This window comes from Sarcophilus harrisii, chromosome 1 (genome assembly GCF_902635505.1).
Source record: "Sarcophilus harrisii chromosome 1, mSarHar1.11, whole genome shotgun sequence".
Taxonomy (NCBI): domain Eukaryota; kingdom Metazoa; phylum Chordata; class Mammalia; order Dasyuromorphia; family Dasyuridae; genus Sarcophilus; species Sarcophilus harrisii.
Window position 1 is genome coordinate 345470162 of NC_045426.1, and position 18796 is coordinate 345488957.

General features: G+C 39.5%; 1 protein-coding gene across 1 annotated transcript; it reads right to left on the reverse strand.

The window, feature by feature from the left end:
- Nucleotides 1-2778: 2778 nt before the first annotated feature.
- Nucleotides 2779-11540, reverse strand: RPL3L (ribosomal protein L3 like). Its single transcript, XM_031945826.1, has 10 exons — nt 11445-11540; nt 9083-9275; nt 7737-7905; nt 7251-7386; nt 6050-6236; nt 5455-5615; nt 4880-4981; nt 4430-4525; nt 3682-3801; nt 2779-2941 (listed from the first exon to the last, which is right to left on the reverse strand). Exons 1-10 carry the CDS (start codon nt 11445-11447, stop codon nt 2882-2884), a joined length of 1227 nt encoding a protein of 408 aa, XP_031801686.1. The 5' UTR covers nt 11448-11540; the 3' UTR covers nt 2779-2881.
- Between the last annotated feature and the right edge of the window lie 7256 nt (nt 11541-18796).

Sequence of the window (18796 nt, forward strand, 5' to 3'; positions counted from 1 at the left end):
GGGGTGGGGGGGTAAGAGGTGAAAAATTGGAACAAGAGGTTTGGCAATTGTTAATGCTGTAAAGTTACCCATGCATATATCCTGTAAATAAAAGGCTATTAAATAAAAAAAAATTCTATAACCTTTATGCACTTTTAAACTGAAAAAATTTATGCAGTTTTAAACTACAAAAATAAATTATGCAATGATGATTTTCAAAAAAAAAAAAAAAAAAAGAATTCAGGTCCTTCTGACTTCAGGACTAGTACTCTATCCATTGCACCACCTAGCTGCCCCAATCAAAGTTCTTTAGAAAATATGCAATAAGTTTAGAATAAAAATTCAAACAGTCTATAAAGTAATTTACTTACAACAATTCTGTAAGATAGTACTATTATCTCCATTTTATAAATGAGTAAACTGTGAAATTGATTATTGAATACTGATTGATTAATAGTTAAAACTTTTAATAATAACTATAATCAATTTCTTGGGCTTAGATTTGGATTAATTTGCAAGAAACTGTGTACACAACTGAGTCTGGTATATCTTATGAGGGAGATAAAGAAGATGGATAAAGGATGATTCTACCTAGTAGATGTTTTTCCTAACACCAAGTCTTTCTGGTGAAGGGGGGAATGGGATAATATCTGACTGGAGACTTTCCAAAGGATGTTTAACCCTGTGTTTTCTTGTTGCTATGGATCCTTGATACTACATCTTTTGCAAGTCAGCATAATTATGCACCAATCACAGTCTTAATTTAGTTGACAACAGTTAACTATGTCATGAATTTATGTAATCAAACTATATAAAAGACTGTTCTGATTGTAAGGTGTGTCTTTGGTCACTGAGGGGCCACTGACCTCACTTATTGGTAATTGTTTGCCTTGCCAATAAATAGATCATGCTCTGACTGTTATGCCTCAGTTTCTCTTCATTGAAGATTTTTATCGCGACAAAAATAAGGTTTGGGCAACTGAATTCAACCTCAGACAGTTACTACCTGTGTGAACCTGGGAAAGTCACTTAATCCTTTTTGCCTCAATTTTCTCATCTGTAAAATGAGCTGGCAAACCACTCCTGTATCTTTGCCAAGAAAACCCCAAATGGGGTCACAAAGTATAGGCATGACTAAAATGACTCAACAACAACAAAAAACTAATGTTAAGAAAGTTTTACTCATTTGCACACAGTCGCACAGCTAGCAACTATCTGGGGATGGCATCGGAACACTGCCCAGTTTTACATTTTCATATTCTTCACATAAAATATTCACCTATTTGAGTTTATATTTTATGTATCCCAAAATTCAAACCCCTCAGAGCTCCAAGATACCTCTCTCGTCAGAAAGAAGGCAAGTTTCCTGCAAAGATTTACCTGAACTGATACAAAGAGAAGTAAACAGAACTAGGATAACATTGTACACACTAACAGCAACATTGTACAGTGATCAACTATAAGAAAGTTACCTCTTCTCAACAATACAGTGACCCAAGATAATTCCAAAGGATTAATGATGGAAAGTGCTATCCACAATTGAGAGGATGTCCATCATTTGAGGAATGACTGAATAAGTTATGGTATATGAAGATTATGGAATACTATTGTTCTGTAAGAAATGACCAGCAGGATGATTTCAGAAAGGCTTGTAGAGACTTACAGGAACCAATGCTGCGTGAAATGAGCAGAACCAGGAAAACATTATACACAGCAACAGGAAGATTATATGATGATCAATTCAGATGCAAGTGGCTCTTTTTGACAGCAAGGTGATTGAAGCCAGTTCCAACGGTCTTGTGATGAAAAGAGCCATCTGCACCAGAGAGAGGACTGTGGGAAGTGAGTGTGAATCACAATATAGCATTTTCACTTTTTTGTTGTTGTTTTCTTTCTCATTTTTTTCCTTTTTGATCTGATTTTTCTTGTGCAACATAATAATTGCGGAGATATGCATAGAAGAATTGCACATGTTTAACATATATTAGGTCTACTCGCTTATGGAAGAAGGAAGGAGGGGGAAGGGAGGAGAAAAAATGAACATATGGTTTTCTAAGGGTGAATGCTGAAAATTACCTATGCATATATTTTGAAAATAAAAAGCTTTAATAAAAATATGTCTAGATACACATACCTTATATATGGGCATAGATGTATATGTGTTCATGTGTATGTATCTATGTATGTGTGTGTGTATATACACATATATAGATAGATAGAGATAGGTAGAGATAAAACCATGGCCCTAGGCTATTGTCCATTGTGATTTCTAGCTACACCTCATGCAAGCAACACAAGTCTTTAAGCACACACACACACACACACACACACACACACACACATGTTCCCTAATATGCATATTTCCTAGTTACACTTTTTTCTGTGTGTATCTCTTCCCCTAGGAGGACAGGAAAGGGAACAGTTGAAAAAACTGAGGCAGGCAGAGTTTAAATTATTTGCCCAGGATCACACAGCCAGTAATTCAGTCTGAGGCTGAATTCATGTCTTCCTGACTACAAGTCCAGTATTTTATCTACTGTGTCACCACCTTTGGAAGTATATAAAATTATGTTTATGGGGAAAATCTTTCTTGTTAACTATCTTGCTATGACAGTGCATGTGAATACCTTTTGCTTTGAACTATCATCTATCTTTTGAGTGACTAGAAAAAGAAATACATTCCTAATCCACATTCATAACTTACTTTGAATCTGGAGTAATGTTCACCAGACATACATGTAAAGGGTAAAAGGTGGGTGCTATATATATATATATATATAAAAAAAAAAACACTTGTTATTGAATTTTCCCCAACAGTCTCCTTTATTGATAAGAGGCTGTCTTTTCTGGGGAAGGAAATATTAAGCCAAGGTCCTATTCTGGATGCCTGGTTTCTTCTGCCTCATAGGTCCTCTGCTGCTGCTTCTGTCTTCTCCTTCTCTAGGTGTTTCTTCTGGGGACCCTGAGGTGAGATAAAAAGAGAGGAGGAAAAGGAGAAGGCAAAGGGTAGGGGAGGGAGGGAGGAAAGGAGAGACAGAGACAGAAAGACAAAGACAGAGAGAGATGGAGAGATGAAAAGAGAGACAGAAAAAGACACAGAATAAGAGAAATGCAAACAAGAAAAAGAGAAAGATTATTATTCTCAGTGTCACCTGGCTTTCTCACACATGTCCTCATAGGAATACACATGTGATACATTCAAGCACATAGGCTTATTATAATACCCTCATCATTTATTCAATTGAGTTCATTCACTTAATTCTTTGATTCATCTGTTCATTGACTCTCTGCTTCATCATTCATCACTCACCCATAACAGATTTAGAGGGCTCTTCAGAGTCTCCTCATTGAAGATCCTAGGCTATGCATTCTCCAGGGGAAGAACACAGGCTCAAACCCCTTTTCTGCCTACCCTCCTCCCCCAGGACAGGCTCTTTCATTGTACAAGGAAGGGACATACAAACAAGAAGTTTATAGGAGAAGCCAGATCCTTCCCCCACTGTCTCCTACCCTCCCTTTATCTTACCTGCTTCAACTGATAACTAATCTCCCTGGCCTTTAGTCACAAGTTAATAGTGGGAGGATTCTGAAACTGAAAGGAGTCTAGTCTTTAGAAGATTTCAGGGGTGAGGGAAGGCTCTCAGGCCAATAGGAAGTTAGGGAACTATTATTAGAGGAATCAAGCCCTAAGATATAGTTTACCATGAAGGCTCTCTTCTCCTGAGCTGTCTGGAATCTTCCATGTCCAAACTTTGAGGTGGTATCAATGAATTTTAGCTCAATGTTTTCCAGAGTCCGCCGGCTTCGGTGCACCAGGAGGGACTGGAGGAGATGGGGATAGGAGCCACATGAGTTCAGCCTAGAGTCTAAAAGTCAGGATCACAACCCTCAAAGCCTACCTCTGAACTATAATCTATGATATGAAAAATTGTCCCTGGGCCCTTTCCCTGCTCCCTATCCCCCTGCCAATCCTGACCCTGTCCCTCTGCCTAAATGTCACCTTTCCCATCAAAGATCATTTCCTCTAAGAAGTCTTCTCTGACCATTTTAGTCCTTACTTATTGTGAGCCTCTAAAGTTCTGAGTCTTAACCTCTCAATTACCGTCTCTTGTCCTGTTCTGTTACCACTGTCTTTGTGTCTACCTCACCCCCTCCCACTCCAATCCCCAACTATGAGATTAGAGCTTGGGTCTGCTTCTCCTCTGACTCCCTATTCCTCTCAAGACTTAAGACCTCCCTAAAGGCAAGATCTAGAGCTGCTGTCTTTGCCTGTCAAGTGCAGGGACCAAAGGGTGGGTCTTGGTCTCCTTTTCCTCTGTCTTCTTGTAAGCGTAGAAACCAAATTCAAAACCACCAAACTGGGTACATGAGGTTCTCATAAAGACCAATAGGATCAGCTCATGCAGTCAGTCCCTCCTTGCCCCAAGATAACCATTCTTTCTTTCCTGACCTTTCGGAGAGTGATGACACGCTTCTTGGTCCCAGCAATGCAACCCTTCAGCATCACGAAATCATTATTCACTTCACCATAATGTGGGAAGCCCCCCTAGAATCAGTTGGACATCAGGATCAGAGCCAGAAATAAGAATAGAACTGTGTCCAGTTCCAAGAGAGGGGAGGTCTGTTTCCTACCCTCCCTCAACCTTCTGAAACACAGAAGCCACTGAGACTTGGGGAATAGGGCACAAAAGATGGGCCTGTGCTAACTAGACCTTTCAGACAATCCCAAAATACTTCTGCCTCCCATCTTTACCCTCCGGCTGAAGGGTCCAAGAGCCAAACCCAGACAGTGGTTAATGATAGAGCCAAGACAGAGACAAAAACTCTCAGTCATTACACAAAGTGGTACATGGTGATCTCAGGATTTGAAGGGGAGCTCTCCACCCAGCCTGCCACTCACCAGGGGTGTGATGGATTTGTCTGTCACGTCATAGCTGGTGGATGCATTGTTCTTAACCACTTTCCCATCTTTCACATGGATCCCATGGCCAATTCGATAGATCTAGACATGAGGGTAAGGTAGTTAAGTCTCCTCAGCAGTTAATCATTGGATTTGCTCCACCACCTGCTCTTTAGAGGCTGGGAATACTGAAGCCACAGATAGGCACAATCATTGCTCAGAGATAAATTATCAGTTCACTTTGGGAGTATTCCCTGCAAAATATGGAAATTCTAGTTCAGTTTTTCCTTGTTCTATCTAGCTTTCTCTTGGACTCATTCTCTCTGAGATTTGTTATTGAGTAAGTAGGTAATATAAATCCATTTAGTACCAAACTGCAAATCCATTTTAGTACTCCCAAAAGAATAAATAAATGAATGAATAAGTAAATTAATTAATGTATAAGTACATCAACTAATAAGTGAAAAAATGAATGAATGTGTCAGTGAATAGATGAATGAGTGCATGAATAAATGAATGAGTGTTTCAGGGAGAGAGAAGGACAGGTATAGGGGATGACTAGAAGCTATGAGCACCTTTTTATTGAGTTCTGTTCTGTGATGGTAACCTTTCTGGCCAGCTCGAGCAATGGAGTAGCCCACCCTCGCAGGATGCCAGGCCCCAATACAGGCCACTTTACGCAGTCCCTTGTGAGTTTTTCGTGGGAGTTTCTTGGCATGCCAACGACTGGTGACCCCTAGAAAGAATAAGAGAAGGAATAGGTCTTTTTTAGGAGCTCCTAATGGGCCTGTGTCACAGACAGGGTTAGAGGAAGCAGAAATACTACAACTCCTACCCACCCAAGAAGTCTTCCCTAAGCACTGCAGTTTACACTGATGTCCCATTTTAATCACACAATTCGACCTGCCCTGCTTTGTTCCATTTTTATTGTGTGAACTTTGTCTCCCATTTCAGTGCAAAGTCTGAGTCTCCTCCTTTTGTCTTCTCCTACCAACTGCATGTAGGGATCAGGATGTCTTTTCTCTACTTTTAACAACTTCAGATTAGGAAAACGGAGAAGTTTGACAAGCACTCCGTTATTATAAGACTGGCTACCTCTCAGAAGTCTTTCCTGTCTCTTTCACTCGGCATCAACCCTATTTCCCCTCAAACCAACTATTGAAACATCACCTTTCATGCCCCGGCCTTTTGTAACTGCAATCACATCGATCACCTCACTCTGGCTGAAGACCGTGTGCACGGACACCTGTTTCTCTAGCCGTGCTCGCGCCCATTCCACTTTCTCAGCTATGGTACCTCCATTCAGCTGGATCTCCATGATGTGAGCCTTCTTCTGCCGGAATGGCAGCAGTTTCATCTGTTCCGGATAGATCCCAGGTGGTGCCAACCTGATCACCTTCTCCAAGGGCACCTTATACCCTGGGCATTGTAAGCAACCTCCCCTCCCCCTAGGAGCAGCTAGATTTGCCCCTGGCATACTTATAGGGTGGCTACTAGCTTTAGAGAAGGATACTTCATTTCATAGAAAGATCCTGTTAAAAGGTGAAGAAACTTGGCTCTTCTGATCAATACACTGATCCAAGAAAGTTCCAAAAGACTCATGATGAAAAATACTATCTACCTCAAAAGAGACAAATGATAAACTCTGAGAGCTAATTGAAATATAATTTTCTTTCTTTCTTTCTTTTTTCTTTATTTCTTTTTTGAGATGTGTCTAATAAGGAAATGTTTTTCATGATTTCACATGTATAATTGATATCAGATTGTTTGTCTTTTCAATGACTGGAGGAGTGGGAGGGAGGGAAAGAATCTGGAACTCAAAATTTAAAAAGAAAAAGATGTTAAAAACAAATAAATAAATTTTTAAACAGTTATATCATGCAAATTCTAAGTCACAATAACTTCTAGACTCCTAGATTTTCCCAAGCAATTCTCTTTCTCCAGCCTCCCACCCCCACTCATTATGGATCATCTTCTGTTGCCTCTGTTTTCACTCTCCTTTCCTAAGCTTTATAAACATTTTTACTTGACCCCTAAATTCTACTTTGCTCTTTTCTTTCAAAAAATTGTATATTTGTTTAGAAATGGGGAAAGTGAGGCAAAAGACTATGGAAAAGACATATCCTAGAGTCCCTGAATTTTAGCTATGGGGCAGAGCACAAGAACTCTAACCTCAATACAATTTATTCCTCATCTTAAACCATAGAACTGCACTACTTGGCAAACTCAAACTCTTCCCTTGAGCTTGGACTCACTCATGGCCTATTTTTAGCCTGACATTTGAAACAAGTGCCTCTGAGCTGAGAAGGGCCCTATGGAGGCTCAACAACTGCCCAGAATGGGAGCCTTCCAGAGCTGCAGCCAGACTGACCTGGGTGTGGACAATGACACGGATGACCTTGCAATACTTCTTCATGGAGGCAAAGTCTTTCTGCAGCCGCTTCTTCCCATCTTCATCTCGCCATTTCTGGCAGGCCTTGGTGAATGCCTTCTTTTTGCTCTTGTACCTAAGAGTAGAGAGGGTTCCACTTACTCCATGCATCCCATTTAGTGGGTCCCTTTAGTCCCCATGGTCAACTGGGTCATTCAGGACTATAACCACAATGCCTGATGGTCACTCCAACTTTCATAGTCACATAGGCCATGGTTGGGCTCAGTGGTCATTCTGAACTGTGGCCACTCTACCTAATGGTCCATTCCAGTTCCCACTCTGGCCTTTGAGGGAACACCAGCTTCAGGACCCACTCTGATCTCACTGGTCACTCTGGCCAATATATATTGCCTCTCTTCCCCAGGGTTGCTCTATCATATGGGCACATTGGTCCCTGATTACTCTGGTTTTAGTGGCCCTACTCACCAGTTCTTGTAGAAGCGGCGGCGACATTCATCACTAAGATGCTCTGCAAAGATGGTCTTGAAGCTCCGAAGGCCCCGTGGAGTGGCCACATAGCCTACGATTCCTACCACAATCACAGGTGGGGTCTCCACAATGGTTACAGCCTCTACTTCCTCCCTTTTGGACACCTCTGGGGGAGAAGTACACAGGGAAGGTGAGGTGACCCAAGTGAGATCCTGTAATACAGCTCTAGAAGATCATTATGTGTAAGAGATATAGCACTGGGAGAAGAGGGGGATTCCTGACCCCTAAAAATACTCATCACCTGTAAAATGTGAACTATATTAGAAGATCCTTAAGCTATTCATATATCCATAAGACTATCATTCAATGGAAATATGAGTTAGACTTAAGCTATTCATATATCCATAAGACTATCATTCAATGGAAAGATAAGTTCTGTTTAACCATAAAAGACAGAACTAAGACTAATAGGTAAAAAAATTATAGGGATAGAGATTTCAGCTCAGCATGAAAAAGAAATCCCAAACAAGTGGAATGGGCTGCTGCAATAAATAGTTACTTGTCAATCACTGAAAGTTTTCAGAGAGGCTAGATATTCATCAGGGATGCTAAAGAAGTGATTTCTACGTGAAGTGGGAGATTATATCAGATAAAGGAAATATGAGAATCAATCTACCTTTCAGATTCTGAGTCTGACATTGAACTAAACAAATTTTGGGGGGAAACTAAAATCAAAAGACTTATGGTGTCTTCTAAATGGGACTGCAAAAGAATGTAAGTATTTCTCAGAGCAATATGGAACTTTTTCAGAAATTAATCATGTATTAGGGCACAAAGATATTGTAAAACAACTTTAAAAAGCAGCAGTGCTAAAGACATTATTTATAGATCATAATGCAATAAAAATAGTCATCAATTCAAATTCTGAGTCTGAAAGGCAAAGCTATAACTAGCCTCACAGTTAACAGGACTTTATTTGCCTGAGGATGCTAATCTCCAGATTAGAAGTGGGGGAATATTTCCCTCTTCATTGACCTCTATCCTAGTGCCTTAATTCCTAGTCTTTTGCTGGTCACCAATACTGTAGGGTGCCTGTCCCTTGGCCCCCATCCCTGGTGTTTCATTGTATAATATCCCTTTCATTGAGGCTACCTTCTCCCCTGAAATTCTAGGAGACTATCTTCCTTCCCAGCATTACTACTTCTGCAGTAAGACTGGCCTTGTTGTCCCCAGTCACCCAGATGTTTCTGCCTCCAGACAAAAAATAACTCCATGTTACAAAAGACTATGTCCCATAAGCAGTGATCCCTTCTCCCCTACCCAAATTCCTGTCATTTACTCACTGAGTCCAGGCCGATGGACTTCACGCAGGGTGTGGGTCATGCCAGCTTTGTAGCCCAGGAAGGCCGTGAGATGTACTGGTTTCTTTGGGTCATCCCGGGGCCAAGTCTTCACCTTCCCCCGGTGTCTGTGACTCCGCTTTTGGGGCAGGAAGCCCAGGTGGCCGTGCCGAGGGGCTGAAAACTTCCGATGGGACTAAAGGGTCAATGATGTGAAAGAAAAATCATTGCGGGGCCTCAGCAGAGACTCTTTCTGTCTCTGTCTTTCTTTGTGAACAGAAGGCACAACTGAGTGAGATATAGCTGGGTCCTTTGGCAAGGAAGGGGAGAGGGTAGAATAGCCCAAGGATTCTTCAAGCAGAAGAGAAAGGGAGATGTTCAAGATTAGGGGCTAGAGTAGGTTCCCGTTGTGTCTAGACTGTTATTATTTGTCCCCAGAGCTTTACAATTTCTTATATTCTCCAATAGTATTTCAGACAACAAAGAGATGGTTTAAAATGAAATGAAGTCTTTGAAAACAGAATCTAATCACCCCCACTATACATAGACACAATTGGACCCAAAGACAGAAACATATATGGAGATATAAAGATTCCCATATCAGCTCACAGACACAGACCCCTACACACACGGGGGAAGGAAAGTATAGTAGAAAGAGACTAAACTTAGTCAGAAGTTAAACTTGGACAAGAGACATCTTTCTAGGATTCTGTTTTCTCATGTCAAATGAAAGAATTGGACTAGATTGTCCCTTTCAGCTCTACCACATACAGTCCTATTACAAGTGTGTCCTTTGACCTGTCAGCCAATCAATAAGCATTTATCAAGCACTTACTCTGGGCCAGCTGCTGAGCTAAGTGACTATGAAGAAATGAGACCTACAACTCAGAGAGATGGTCACAAACTCACCTACCAACATGCTCACATTTTTATATATAGACTCAGAGACAGACATAAAAAACACCACTATATTGATAGATATGGATATGTTCATATACACATATATGTGTGGATATACATGGTTTCATTTTTCATATTCATATTCATATATTGTTTCATTTTATGAAAATGAAACAATATCTAGAAGGTTTTCACCCTGAGCATAACCATAACTAACAATGGGTTGACTGAAGCTTTTCCCCAGGACACTGAAACAGGGAGGGGAAGTAGAGACTTCCTTCTATGAATAACCTCCTTCCAGCCAGAACTGCATCTTCAATCAGATTCCCACTAGTGCAGCCCAACACAAGGCAGCTTTTCCTCTTGCCAGGCTCCCAGATGCCACCTTTCAAGGTTCCCATCATTTTCAGAGGAAGCCCAGTCAGACTTTCTGACAGATTGATCACCCCCATTCACAGCATGATTCACAAATGGAGTGGATTATCGCTCTATACCACCACCACCACCACCATTCCAATCTTATGGCAACATTTCTATTTTCTTTCATTTTTTTACTTTAAATTTTTCTTTTTTCCTCCCTCATTTATATATAGACAAAAATTTTAACATTTGTTTTTTTAAATTTTAAGTTCTTTCCCTTCCTCTCTTTCCCCTCCTCCATGAAAAGACAAGCAATTTGATATAAATAATACACATGCAGTTATGGCAACAATTCTAGTTATAGCTCTGACATCAGTAACAACTCTAGTTATAAGTCTGGCATGGAGACCCTGGATAGATATCCTCATCTATAACCATGTGTGACTGCTGGACTATAAGCTCCATGAGAACAGGAATGATCTTGTTTCATCTTTATCTCATACAGTACCTTGCACAAACTTAACTCTCTCAAAATCTATAAAGTCTTCCCTGCTGGTACCCTTTCACCACCCCAGTCTGAGACCATCCTCCGACAATAAATAGCCTTTCGAAAGAATCAGATAATTAGCTTTTTTATTTGCCAGGTTCATCCATTAAAGCCTTTCCAGCTTTATGTGCCCCCTGAATTTATGCCCTCCGGTATAAAAGAATCCAGGATAGTTTACATGCCATAGCAAGGCTTCCGAGGAGGACATTTTTAGTGTTACAGAGAATAGGTACTTAATAAAGGTTTGTGGAAGTAATTAATATTGGTAGCATCCTCAAACATGCCCACCTGGCTGCTGTGCCCCAAAAGACTAGGGTTTTTTATTTACTCTCTCAATCCCACTCAAGGCAACCTATCCTCCCAACAGTAAAAAACACCCACAGAGAACCTCAAAATCCTAACCTCCTGGATCCTAGGCTTTGCCTACCATAATCAGGCAAAGGATCTCTTAAGACAGCCCAGGAGCACAAGATCCTATAGTACCTCTAGAGGGAACCTGCCCTATCACTGCCCCCTCCCAACATAAACTGCCGCCCCCAAGCCTAAGCTCAAACTGACCATGGCCGCCTTGCAAGTTCTTGCTGGGCAGAAGGGCACCTCCTGGACTGGCTGCTGATGGCTTCAAATGCCCCAGATCAGACACAGGCACAAATTTAGCTCCTGGCTCTATTCTCGATGAATTCATTTCACCCATGATGGACAGAAGGGCAAGCCAGGGGCAGAGCACCCCCTTCAGGAACATTCCCCTGGGTCGGGGTAGGCAGCAAGCCAGAGCACTAGTCTTGAAGGCATAGCCCAAGGCTGGAGAGGCTGAGAAGTGAGGCTTCAGGGTGGGGGTTGAGGGATACAGTGGAAGATCTAAGGATTCCTTTTCTTCCTCTAGCCCCTGCTTTCTGGCTCACTTACCTGCATCGCAGGCCCTGTCAGCCAGATTTCTTCCAGAGAAGTGCCACTTGACCAACCTTGGCGGCACTGCCCTGAGGCTATTAAAAGCTTTATTGCCAAGAGGGATTTTAGAGATCCTCTAGTTCAAATCCCTCGTTTTTCATCTGAGGAAACAAAGCCCTGAGAAGTTAAAAGTGACTTGGTCATGGTATTGAAAAGCAGAGCCATGTCTTCCAGTTCCAAATTCAGTGCTCTTTTTTTTTTCTCCAACAAAAAAGGAAGAATTAACTAAAACAAGTGCTGCATTGAGACACAAAAGACACTGTCAACACTTCTGGTGCAACCCTCATCCCCTTACACCTGGATTATTGAACTAAACTGTTCATGGGTCCACCTGCCTCTGATCTCTCCCCTCTCTAGTTTATTTCCTCTTTATTCTGCATAACAGGGCTTCTTCAATTTTTCCACTCATGACCCTTTTTAATTTCTGAAATCAGTCTGCTCATCAATTTTTTTAAAATAACAGCTTTTTATTATCAAAATATATGCAAAGATAGTTTTCAACATTCACTCTTGAAAAACCTGGTGTTTCAGTTTTTTCCTCCCTTCTTTTCCCCCATTCCCTCCCCTAGGCATCAAGTAATCCAACATGTTAAACATGTACAATTCTTCTGTACATATTTCCACATTATTCTGCACAAGAAAAATCAGATCAAAAAGGGAAAAAAATGAGAAAAAAAGCAAGCAAACAATAATAACAAAAAAATGAAAATATTGTGATTCACAATCAATCCCTACAATCCTCTTTCTAGATGCATATGGGTCTCTCCATCACAAATCTACTGGGATTGCCTGAATCACCTCATTGTTGAAAAGAGCCAAATCCATCACAGTTGATCAACACATAATCTTCTTGTTGCTCTGTAGAGTGTTCTCTTGGTTCTACTCACTTCATTCAGCATCAATTCATCTAAGTCTGCCCAGGTCTTTTTGAAATCATCCTGCTGATCATTTCTTATAAAATAATAATATGATATTACATTCATATAGTATAATTTATTCAGCCATTCCCCAACTGATGAACATCCACTCAATTTCCAATTCTTTGCCCTCTACAAAAAGGACTGACATTTTTGTACATGTGGGTTCTTTTCCCTCTTTTATGATCTCTTTAGGATACAGGACCAGTAACAAGATTGTACAGCAAAGTTTCTTAAACTGGGGATCACAACTTCATATGGGATCAAGTAACTGAATGTGGAGGTCATGAAATTATGGTTTATTATCAGTAAATGTTTGATCTCTACACCTATTTTATATACCTATATACTTGGGGTCATGCAAAAAGTTGCTGAAATAGTAATGCAGACACAGTGATTTCAGAAAAGCCTGTAAAGACTTACATGAACTGATCTGAGTAAAGTGAGCACAACCAAGAGAACACACTGCATAGCAATAATAAGATCATGTGTGGTCAACTGTGATGAACTTGTCTATTCTCAACAATAAGGTGATTCAAGTCAATTCCAATAGACTTGGGATGGAAAATGCTAATCACATCCAGAGAAAGAACTATGGAAACTGGATATGGATTGAAACACAACATTTTCATCTTTTTTTGTTTGTCTGTTTCCCCTTTTGATCTGATTTTTCAATACATGACAAGTGTGAAAATAGGTTTAAGATGATTGTACATATTTAACCTATATCAGATTGATTGCTGTCTTGGGGACAGGAAGATAAGGGAGGGGTGGAGAAAAATCAATGTTGAAAATTATCTTTACATGTATTTGGAAAAATAAAATACTATTGAGAAAAATTTATGAAAAGAAATTTTGCTGTATATAATTTGTTTTGTACATATTTGATTTCATGTTGTTTTCCACATTAGATTGTAAACTCCTTGAAGGCAGGAACTGTCTTTTGTCTCTTTTTGCATGCCCAGGGTTTAACAATGTCTGGCACACAGTGGGTATTTAGTATTTATTTGCTAAAAGAACTGTGTGCCATATTGAGCCACAAAAGAACCAATTCACTTACTAGATGCCAGCTGTTGAGCTAAGAGCTTTACTCTTATCTCATTTCAATCTTACAACTACCAGTAGGGGGAGGAGTTACATTTTACATGTAATCTCTGTCCTAAAGTCCATCAGCATGGGATTCTCTCTTTATAGAAGAGATGAATCCTATGTCCTGCTTGAGGAACTGGGCAGAGTTAGAGAGAGATGAGTCCTTCAGTGAGTCCTTCTTTCAAGATTTTCCAATTGGGAGTCTTCCATGGAATCAGCTTTGAGCTTTGAGAGAAATGGAAGAAGACATAAGAGGAGCAAGCAATCCCTATCACGTTTCTTTACCTAACTTGCAACTTTAGAGATTCTGAGTTTCCCTGTGGGTGAGTTCTAGGACATTGTCTTTGGTTAAGTTGTCTTGCTCTCAATGGAAGAGCTCCTTCATTCTGTATTATCTGATATATATATTCTTTTATGTATACTTTCTCTGATTTTTGTTTTGCTATAATTTGGATAAATGGACTTCCTTATCATTATTTCTATGTGTATTCACTGTAGAACTGATATCAAGTAGGAGAAGGGTCAAACCTTCGAAATTTAACTTGGAGTCACCTTGACCCAAATGACAGTGATCAAAAGTTAGATGGAAGCTAATCATATGCTCTAAATCAGAGCATATGATTTTTTAAAAATCAGAGCATATTTTTTCTGCCAAGGGTCATTTTAATATTCATTCATTAATTTTTTTTAAATAATAACTTTTTATTTTAAAAATACATGTAAAGATAGTTTTCAACATTTACCCTTGCAAAACCTTCTGTTCCAAATTTTTCTCCCTCCCTTCTCCCCACTTCTTTGACAGCAAGTAATTCAATATGTTAAACTATGTAATTCTTCTACATATATTTCCACAATTATCGTGGTGCACAAGAAAAATCAGATCAAAAAGGAAAAAAAATTTGAAAGAAAATAAAAAGCAAGTAAACAACAACAAAAAAAATATGAAAATACTATGTTGTGATCCACATTCAGTATCCTTTCTAGATGCAGATGGCTCTCTCCATCACAAGTCTATTGGAATTGGCCTGATCTAAAAGATCACATCATTTGAAAAAGATGAAAAGAACCACATCATTTGGATATTTATAATATCATTTCAGGGCCATCCAAAATTATCAACTTATAGAACCCAAGCAGTGGCTGGTTATTGTACCCAGCTTTCAGCTTATAATTGTCAGCAATTACCCTAGCAAATGATTTTGCCAGCCTTACACAGCCTTGTGAGCCTGATGTTCCCCACCCCTTTTAAATCAACAACATTTAAGGAATCCATTCTCTCTGAGACCAGAGTGGTGATCTCTGGTAACAACATTCTACTTCTTCTCTTGTCAGGAAAATTTCCCCAGGAGAAGAAAAGGGCAAGAGGCTTGAAATGTCTATTCTGGTTTCCTTCAAATCACAAATGGTCCTTCACCACACTACATTCACTATCATGTAGTAGAGCTACAGAAGCTGAAGAAATTGAGACAAAGTTAAGTGACTTGACCAGAATCACAAACATAATATCTGAGATCAAATTTGAACTTTTGAGACTTCCTAATTCCCAGGCCCAGCACTTTATCCACTGTACTGTCTTCAGTTGTGAGTTGATTTCAGGCAGTAAGATCTGTCTGAATTTTTAAAATGTAATGACCTAGAAGGGGTGAGAGGAGGGAAAAGAGAGAGGATTAAAAGGGTGGAAGGAGTTTTTAATTTTATTATCTTTTTTTCTCTTTAAAAAAAACTTTTTTATTATTTTTTTTTTTGGTTATAAATGTACATTAACTTTTTAAATATACATTTCTTTGTGAATCATGTTGGGAGAGAAAAATCAGAACAAAAAGGAAAAATCCACAACAGAAGAAAAAAAAAAGAAAAGTGAACATAATATGTGTTGATTTACATTCATCCTTCATAGTTCTCTTTCTGGATGCATTTTCTATCCAAAGTTTATTGAGATTGCCTTGGATCACTGAACCACTGAGAAGAACCATATCTTTCATAGTTGATCATCATTCAATTTTGCTATTACTGTGTGTACACTATATTCCTGATTCTTCTTGGGAAAGAGCTTTTTTATCAGCTAGTAGAAATAGTGCAAGGTGGGGAGAGGGAAGATTGGCTCACTCTAAGGGAGGGTATGTTCTGGTCCAGAACTGACTAAGGGTGGTTTGGGTTTAGAATTAAAACAAAATGAGACAATTGTAAATCATTTAACTTCTAACGAGATAAATTTATTTAACAAAAACACAGAAAAAAGAATATTCTGCAAAGATATAACTTTGATTCTGTGGGACTCCAATTCCCTCTCCTCAGTCTTTTCTACAAGGGAGTATGTTTTTATTTGCCCAGCCTGCAAGCCTTAGGGACCCAGATTTCCACATGTTGGGATGTCATGTGTACATGATCAGGAAGCTCCAAGATTCCAAGCCTGTCTCCTGGACCAATCTAGTAGAAGAAAGTCCCATTGCCTTTTTACCAGAAAACTAGCCTAGCCTGCATATAGGGGCTAAGGAGTATCAGAAAATTAACATAAAGATAATGCCAAAAATTATTCTGCTTACACTCTGAGAATGTTTTTCTTCCTCTTTGCCAAAAAGGACATTTATTTAAGAGAAAATATTACAGAAAAAATAAAGAAGTAAAATAGGCACCAGGAGTAGTAAATATGAAATAAATTTGGGAGAGCAATAGCAAACCAAAGAAAGGAGTTTGGAAGTATCCATTAAAGGAATATGTCATGAAGCCTGAGTATGCCATTGACTAGCACGCTAGATCCATAGAGGAGTTTAGTAGACTGAGCAGTTAGCTATAGTAAGGAGAAAGACATCATTAAAGGGAAGACATTATAAGGGAGAGAGAAAAATCTCTCCCTTACAATTGGGTTTAGTCCTGAAAAGGATTTAGCCTAGGATCGGAACATTTAAAAGAGATTTGGTGCACTTTATTGGAAACATTCTGGAGCCACAATATATTAAAGCTGCAAGTGAACTTAAGGTAGGAGGAGCTTGCTGATTGAGAAGGCAGCCTTGATTCACACACATCCAGGCCTGGCAGTGACATAAATTGATTCTGAAGGACAGGGAAAAAAGAAAATGGAGATTTACACATGGCATGGCACTGAGCTGGGGGCTCTGGGGTGTGGGCAGTTTTTGAAGTGCATTGGAGTGCATTGAAGGCATCTGGAAGAAAAGGATTACTAATACCATGCTCCTATCACTCGAAGACAAGAAATGTGGTGGTAGCAGTAGAAGCTATAAGATGACAATTGATTGGATACAGAGGGAGACGAAGAGAGAAGAGTCAAGCATGACTCTATTCAAAGCAATCCCAAAAGATTTTGGACTTAAAATGTCATCTGCACCCAGAAGAACTAAGGAGACCAAATGTAAATCAACACATGCTAGGTTCACTTCCCTTTTTTTTTTTTTTTTTTATCCCATGGTTTTTCCCTTTGGCTCTGACTTTTCTCTCCTAACATGATTCACAAAGCAATGTGTATTAAAAAATAAACAAACAAGCAAATAAATAAATAAAAAGAATGATTCTAAACCTACAGAATTAGGTGACTTGAAGAATACTGAGGGGAGAAATGAATATGAAGTGCTTCCAGGATGATCAGGCATTTCCTTGTTTTCTCAGTAACCTAGATCAGAAGACTGCCACAGTTTAGGAGGATCTCAGGATCTCTTGGTGCATTTTACAAGATGGATACCAGAGTACCAGAGATAGCCATTGGGCTGAGAGTCTTTTCTACAGGATAAATTCTACTGCAATCCATATTATCAACCAAAATTCATCCAGTATTCATCCAGGGGGAAGATTGTGTACATAAATTCCAAAAGAAAGCATGGGAATTCCTGACCTTTGAACTCAAACCCAATGTCCTCTAGGTATCTCTAACTCATCCAAAAAAAAAAAAAAAGTAAAAACAATAAATAAAAATTTATGCTTCTCCTCTTTACTGCTATTGTTCTGGGCATGACCATCATTCCAGTCACCCAGGCACTAAGTCTTCCATAGCTGATTATCGCACATTCTTGCTGTTATTGTGTACAATGTATTCCTAGTTCTGCTTGTTCTGGTCAGCATCAGTTTCCTTAAATCTTTCTAGACCTTTGTAAAATCTGCTTGTTCATCATTGTTTATGGAACAATTTATAGAAATAGAACAATAGCATAATATCCCATTACCTTCATGTACCACGACTTGTTCAGCCTTTCCCCAATTGATGGGCATCTACTCATTTTCCATTTCTTTGTTATGGCAAAAAGAGCTACTACAAACATTTTTGCACATATGAGTCCTTTCCCCTTCTTTATGATTTCCGTGGGTACAGACCCAGTAATGGTTCCAACTTCCTGTAAGATACAGCAGCATCTCAAAAAGTTATCAAACTGTGCATACCCTTTGATCCAGCAGTGTTACTACTGGGATTATATCCCAAAGAGATCTTAAAGAAGGGAAAGGGACCTGTATGTGCAAAAATGTTTGTGGCAGCCCTCTCTGTAGTGGCTAGAAGCTGGAAACTGAATGGATGTCCATCAGTTGGAGAATGGCTGAATAAACTGTGGTATATGAATATTATGGAATATTATTGTTCTGTAAGAAATGACCAGCAGGATGAATACAGAGAGGCTTGGAGAGACTTACACGAACTGATGCTGAGTGAAATGAGCAGGAGCAGGAGATCATTATATATTTCAACAACAATACTATATGAGGCCCAGTTCTGATGGACCAGGCCATCCTCAGCAACGAGATCAACCAAATCATTTCTAATGGAGCAGTAATGAACTGAACCAGCTACGCCCAGAGAAAGAACTCTGGGAGATGACTAAAAACCATTACATTGAATTCCCAATCCCTATATTTATGCCCACCTGCATTTTTGATTTCCTTCACAAGCTAATTGTACAATAATTCAGAGTCTGATTCTTTTTGTACAGCAAAATAATGTTTTGGTCATGTATACTT